The sequence below is a fragment of the Rhinatrema bivittatum genome, chromosome 14 (assembly GCF_901001135.1).
Source record: "Rhinatrema bivittatum chromosome 14, aRhiBiv1.1, whole genome shotgun sequence".
NCBI lineage: Eukaryota > Metazoa > Chordata > Amphibia > Gymnophiona > Rhinatrematidae > Rhinatrema > Rhinatrema bivittatum.
Genome location: NC_042628.1, coordinates 55,983,103 through 55,990,161, shown reverse-complemented (window position 1 = coordinate 55,990,161; position 7,059 = coordinate 55,983,103). Strand labels below are relative to the sequence as shown.

The window sequence follows — 7,059 nt, the reverse complement described above, 5'->3', positions numbered from 1 at the left end:
GCTGAATGGAAGGGAAGAGGCAGCACATGTGGGAGAGACGCGGCTGCTCCTCCCAGGCCGCGCCTTCTCTTTACTCTTGAAGTCCCCAGCCAAGAGAAAAGCTGTCTCTTAGGTTCAAAATCTGGAGCCTGCTAAGGAAACCTGAAGAGATCCCAAACTGAATCATTGCATCCATGAACCTGTAGCTCCTGCCTTGTTTAGGGAAATCACAAGCTTGACTGGCTCGAACTCTCCCAATGACATGGCAACCTTCTGCACAACCCACAGGCCTTGCAAAGATGTTGATTTTGATTACTTTTCCTTTGTTCTTGCTCTCTTGCTCTCTCTCCCTCCTTTAAAACTGACAACCATGTAAGCCAGATGCCAAGGAAGCATCATTCATTTCACCTGCCAAGGTCCCAAATCTTTCCAACCACACATGCAATTGTTGTTATTAATAATTACCGGTAGATTTGGGCAAAATCAATTTCTTTCATGATCATTGAGCTGGGGGCAGGGTCTGAAGGGATTATCCTTCAGTTTGGTCTGTTGGGGTTTTCTCCCACTTTACCCCTCACCTCTTATCCCTATTTGGCAGCATGCAATGAGGCATGTTAATCCCCATGGCTGTGTCTGGCTAAATTGCCCCTTTCTTGTGCACTTGGCTTCTGCATGGCAGAAATGGATGCTGAAGCTCAGGCTGCATTTTCTCCTGAGCTGGTAGGTCACAGTGCCCTCTCCTGGAGCACCTCAGCCCATGATGCTGTGCACAGCAGCTCCCATGTGAAGGAATGCACAAGAGGCAGGTCCTCAGTGTGGTAAGAGGGTCTCAGGGCGCTCCACCAAAGGACACACACACACACACACACACACACACACACACACACATTAATACAGGCAAACCTAAACAAAGACGTACTCAAGACATTCACACATGTGCCCAAGTCCACATGCAAAAAAAAAAGATAGTCATACAAACAGGCATAATACATCCAGACAAAGCCACACACGCATACACTGTTTGCACAGCGAAGGGAAAAGTCGCTGCTGGTCTTTCCTCAGCTCTCTCAACGTTTGAATAAGACGTCTCCTCAGCGCCAAGCCCACTGCCCCCCCTGCGCCCTCCTCCCTCGCCATGACTCTTCTCTCGCCCTCCGTGGCTCTTGCATCCCAGCCCAGCATGGACTCCTCTCTGTCTGCTCTTTATTTTTCATTTTTTCCCATTTAAAAAAATAACATCGCCTCCAAAAACAAAAAAAAAAATCAAAAGTCCTTTGTGTTGATTTTTTTTTCCTTTCGTTTCTTTAAATCTTCGGCTCCTTCTGGAGGGTTTTAAGTTTTTGTCATTTTGTTTTAATCTGGTCCCTCCCCCCCACACACACACACGCCCACCTCTCCCCCTCAAAAAAAGTCTCCTTCCCCACCCCCTCCCCCACAAAAAAGTCCCTTCAATGATGTGCTCAGTTTCTTTTTATGTTTGTTTGTTTGTTTTCAAATGAAAAACTCCTCTTTGCGCTTGTGGCTATCGCCGCCGTTCAGAAATGCTTCCCGCGCTTCTCCGTGCTCATCCAGGCCACTGGCTTCATGTGTCAAATACGAGCCTGGCAGGGGAAGGGAGGGAGGCAGGAAAGGGAGAAAGTGAAATTTATGTACCTGTAATTATCGTTCTCCAATAACAGCAACTCTGTGGCGTCACATGTAACAGGGCTGCGGGCGTCAGAGGAAGGCCAGAGAGTTTTCTGGAAGACACTTTCCTGTCCAGAGAATAGCAATCCTGCCTGCTGCCAGTTCGTTTAATGATTAGCATAGCTAACAAAAAAATACCACAGGATCCTGTGACTCCCAGGAAGCTGCTATTATTAATAGAGAAAGACAATTACAGGTAAGTAATTTTACTGTTTCTGCTAATAAGCAGACTCAGTGGGAGTCATAGATAGGGAAGAAGCTGAAACCTAGAAACCTGGCAGGATGCTGAATCAAGGCAAAGGTGACCAGGGAATGTGTGGATGGAGCTTCATGCTGAAGCCTTGCAAACTTCTTAAGTCATGGCCACTTGGGTTGGCAATGGACAGCATGGACCTTGACACACCCTAAAGTCAGAACTACCATGTCCTAACAGGGTTCAACCAAGGCCTGCCTTGGTTGAACCCTGGAAGGTTATCCCAGAAACCTTAGGGGTCTGTGGAGCCTCCAGAGAGCAACGGCTATCCCAGGACCCTGGGGGAGGTCTGTGGAGCCTCTGGAGAGCAGTTCCTGGATCCTCAGGAACCTGGCAACTCCTTGTTTAAAGAAAAAAAATCCCCTGCAGATCTGCTCTCTCTCTCTTTCTGCCCCTACTCCTTCTCCCCAGCAAAGGAGCAGCAGAAGTAAGTAGAAGCCATGTCTGTGTATCAGCAGGCAGTGGCTCTCTAGAGGTGGTAAGCAGCAGCTGAACCGTTTTAATTCTGTGGCAAGAAAATAATTCAAAGCATGGCTATCTGATGTTGTTTGACGTCTGCTGCTTGGGTGTGCACACAGCTGGGAGAGAGCATCCGCTGAGTGTGCTTATTCACTGCAGGCAAAGGGAAGACCAACTCCTCACAGTGGTGCTGGTTTCTGGCTATCTCTGGGGTGCTGCAAATTAACGTTGCAATATACAGTATAAGTGTACAAAGTACCCCATTGTATAATATTACAAGATTTACCAAACTATTACAGTACAGCTCAATGTCCTATGGGGCTACAGATGATCCTCCTGCATGAGGGAAAGAACCGTTGTTGCCCTAGGCCTAGAGAGTGGCCCAAATGGCTTTTCCTGTGGCTGCATTGTGCATATATTTCATCTCATTGACCCTGATTTAGCAGCCCAGGCTTAGTTGGTTAAAGCATTGGCCCAGTAAACAAGAGACCTGGGGGTAGGGAGTGGAGGAGTAGCCTTGTGCTTAGAGCAATGGGCTATAAACCAGGAAATCAGGGTTCAAGTCCCGCTGTCACTCCTTGTGACCTTGGGCAAGTCACTTTACTCTCCATTGCCTCAGGTACAAACTTAGATTGTAAGCCCTCTGGGGATAGAGAAATACCTACAGTACCTGAATGTAATCCACTTTGAAGCACTGAAAAAAAAAAAAGTACAAAAAGTGGAATATAAATAAAAGAGGCTGGGGTTCATGTTCTAGCACTGCCTTCCCTTACACAACACAGGGAAATGCATGTGCTCACTGAGATACAAATAAGTCCACACTGATATATGAGATAACAGCAAGTTTGTGCTATAGAAGTAACCTAAAGTGTAGAGTCTTGGACAAAAATATATCAGAAAGTTGCCAACTTCTCTTCTCAGTTGTTAAGACTTCTTATCTCCCAGCTGCAAGACAGGGCTAAGAGCTGAAGGGCTCTAGCAGATGGGCTGCCTGCCACACCCTCCTGGTGGCTGGCAATTTCAGTCCTAGCAGCCCTTAAAGAGAGCGTGTACAATTTACAACTCTGCAGTATTATAGGCTCAGGTTTCACATGTTTATTGAACTTGGAGTACACATGGGAGTTGAGAATGCTTTGGCTGCAAAGCCAAGCAGGTGCCCATCCCTGCAGAGGGCCTTCTGCCGCAAGGAGAACCTAGCAGAGAATCTCTAGGGTGAAAACCCATCACTTGGCCCTCAAGCTAGGAAACAGCAATCTAGAGCAGCGCTGTTTGTCTGATTCAGGACAGACAAAGCAGATCAGGACTATCAAGGAAGGGAATTTCCTTTTCCCTTCAGAGGTATGTTAGGGCCCCAGGATAAGATCTGGGGAAAGCTCCCTCCCCAACACCCCAGGACCTAGGAGGGCTAGGTCCTGGGGTGTTTATTAGGTTAATGCAGAAAGCTTATCTAGCCATGCAAGGACCTACGCATTCTGCTGTAGTGTCTCTGGTTCCTTAAAGTTTAGCATTCGCCCCCTAGGGACAGCAGACAGGGGGCTGAAAGAAAATCTAGAACCCCCTTCAAGGGGACTTTCAAGCCCCCAGACCTCCAGGGAAGCATCATGATCTGGAGGAAAATCAACCCAGACCACACTGGGGGAGGAGGGGGAGTTGGCATTAGATGATGATGGTTCCACCATAATATGCCTATCCTGGATAGAGGAGTCAGCAAATATTGTCTGTAAAGCTTGTTGCTAATTTTTGTTTATTGTAAACCGAGGTGATGTTATTAACGTGCCGCGGTATATAAAAAAAAATCACTAAATAAATAAATAACTCTCTAGTGCTGTCTCTTACTTCCGCAAAAAAAAAAAAAAAAAATCACAGTGAAAGGGGACCTCCAGGATACTAAAAAGCCACCAAGGGTGTCGCCTTCAGGGGTGGGGTACTTACTGAAGTAGATACCCTGAAAAGGAGCAAGAATAGGGGGAAAAGTATTAAGCAAAGCTATCCTCTGCCGCAGGAGGAGAGGAGTAGCCTCCTCAGCCCTAGCAGGTGCTTGGTTTCAGCAATCATGCTCAAGGCCGTCATTGTGGTAGAAGGGAGGGGATGGGGACAGGACAGAATATTGTAGGCAACACTGAAATGGGCCTTTTAAGGCAATGACTCTGTGAGCCTCCATTTGCGGAGGCAATGGGGCCCGAGCCACTCAGTATTGGGTTCAGTAGGCCCCAGTCAGCCCAGATGGAAACACTTTAGGCAGGGGCTAGGTACAACTGGTGAGGATACCCTCCAGGCCTCTGACTTCAGAGGCCCCAACAAGACAACAGTCCTGGCACCTGCTCAATATGGTTAAAAAGAAAAAGAAGGGGTCAACAGTTAGTTACAGGTGCCCCACTTCTGCAAGGAGGCTGCAGTCGGGGATATCATTGGTGAGACCAGGAGACTACCTAGCGACCTCGGACCTAGTGGAACCTCACTCCCATATTCCCATCTGAGGGTATCACCAGAGCCCTGTAAGGCTCTGTGTTTTGGGCGAGTATGCCCAGTTCCAAGGGATGGCTTTTGACCTAGCAACAGTCCCCAAAACCCTCACCAAGGCTGTGGTGGTGGTGGCGGCTGCCCTGCATACGCAGGCATTATGCCACACCCGTATTTAGATGTCGGGCTTATAAGTGCCAAGTCAGCTCAGAGAGCCATCGGACCTCTGAAATAGTCTGGCTGTGTTGTGAATAGAGTGGGATCTCATTCGGATGCTAGGGGCTTTGAGCAGGTGGCCCCTTGGGCCACTAAAATAGGCATCCATGGAGGGCTATTTCGAGAAATGGGCTTCCTTGAAGAATTTGCTCAGTTAAGACAGAGCAGCAGGCTCAGTCCTGCAGAAATCCTTAACTAGGAATTTCTCAAGGTCCGGTTCAATTATTCCTACCCAAATCAAGACCCCTTCCTGCCCTCAGCAGTGGTGGATGTCTAGAGAAATGAGGATCAGCAACTATTAGATGTACACCGGATTCTTTTGACAACATTGTAGAAGAACAGATGAGCTTTCTGTGGTATTGTTTGGCACCCAAAAATGTGTTAAGTGGCTTCTAAGGTCACCACAGCCAGATAGATCAAGGAGGCAATACCATCAGCCTTCTCACTATATCTAGTTAGCAGCTGCCAATAGCACTCCAGCCTCGCTCTATACAAGCACAAGGCTCATCCTGGGCCTGGGCAACTTGGGCCTCGCTGGAAGGAATTTGCAAGGCAGCTGTCTGGTCACTTTTTTGCTCTTTCTCAGGCAACACAATAGTTGGTTATACAGACCAAGGCAGATGCTACTTTTGAGGCCCTTCTGCCCACCCCGGTAACGAGGAGCTTTGGTAAGCATATAATAAATGGTCTAGCAGGATGATAAAGAAGGCTAAATTATTACCTATTAATTTACTTTCCTGGAGTCCTGCTAGACCGGTTCAGTTCTCTGCCCAGAAAGACAAGGGCAAAGAGAATCATTGAGGCTATGGGCAGCATGTGAGGTGTGCCTGGAAGCACTCTCCTTCTCCTGCCTCTCTCTGTCTTTCACTCATCTTACCTCTTCTCACTCACAGTGGTCCTTTAGAACTGGTACAATGTATTTCAAGAAAGTGGCATTAGGGGGAATTTCTCATTGTCACAGCACTTTCACAGTAGGCTACTGGTATTGGACCAGAACCATCGTCTTTTATCCCATAGTGAGGTCATTAAAAGATGTGTGTCCTCTCTCTTTGACATCCGTGGAGGAGGGAAACCCCATATACAATGAATGGTCTAGCAGGACTCCCAGGAAAGTAAATTAACAGCTAACAATTTATCCTTCACCCCTGACACTGTCTGTAGCCTCTTCCAGGATATCTCCCTGCTCCTCCCAATGTGATACTTATCCAGTCCCCCACTTATCTGTCCCCTCCAGCAGGAAATTTTGTTTTTTTGTTGTCCCTAGGCACTGTTGATGTCATGCCCCCTGCTCTCCTAACCCCTCAGAAGGTTGGACACCACAAGTCTGGGGTTTATACAGGATGGGACAGAACCCTGATATAAACCCTGTTCTCATATAAACACCCCCAACAATGGATGCAGAACACAAATAGAAGTTTTCCCCTTACAACTCACAATATAAAAAAAAATTAAATTCTGGTGACACCCAATCTCTGAGACTCTGTCAAATCCCATTCTCAGCTCTCCTCCCACCCAATTCCTGCGTCCCTATTCTCACCTCCCTCCCCTCCACTCAATCCTTAGGTTCCTGCTCTCCCCTAGAAAGTTCAAGCTTCTGCCTCCAGGGACTCTCCCTCCCTCATCTTCCACTGTCCCCTTCCCCTCTCTTCCATTTCCCTCTGAGCCTGGCAAGGCTGGCAGGAGAACGGCACTGGCATTTTGGTGTTTGTAACCTGCTGCTGCTGCTGTTGGCTGCCCTCTCTCCCACACAGTTCAGATCCGCTATTTGACTTGAGCAGAAGCAGGTCAGAAAATCTGTATCACTTTTCTATCAGCCTGGCCGGGACTGGTGGGTGGTAGCCAAGGAACAACAAAATCAGCACTTCAGCTCACAGGAAAGGGGGGTGGGGGCAGCTCCTTGGTGGCAATCTGCTTTGGCCTGCAGGCCTGCATGTGCCCTCGTGCAGCCTTTCCCCTCCTCTTCACAAGGGCGAGTGGGGAATGGTGGATGGACAACTGACTGTTTA

At 48.0% G+C, this 7,059-nt stretch overlaps 1 protein-coding gene across 1 annotated transcript in view; it reads right to left on the bottom strand.

The window, feature by feature from the left end:
* Window positions 1-1,457: 1,457 nt before the first annotated feature.
* CADM4 (cell adhesion molecule 4) overlaps window positions 1,458-7,059 on the bottom strand; it is a 300,944-nt gene continuing 295,342 nt past the window's right edge. Inside the window, 1 exon segment of the mRNA XM_029577123.1 lies at window positions 1,458-1,580. Coding sequence (XP_029432983.1) covers window positions 1,471-1,580 — 110 coding nt within the window. The 3' untranslated portion in view covers window positions 1,458-1,470.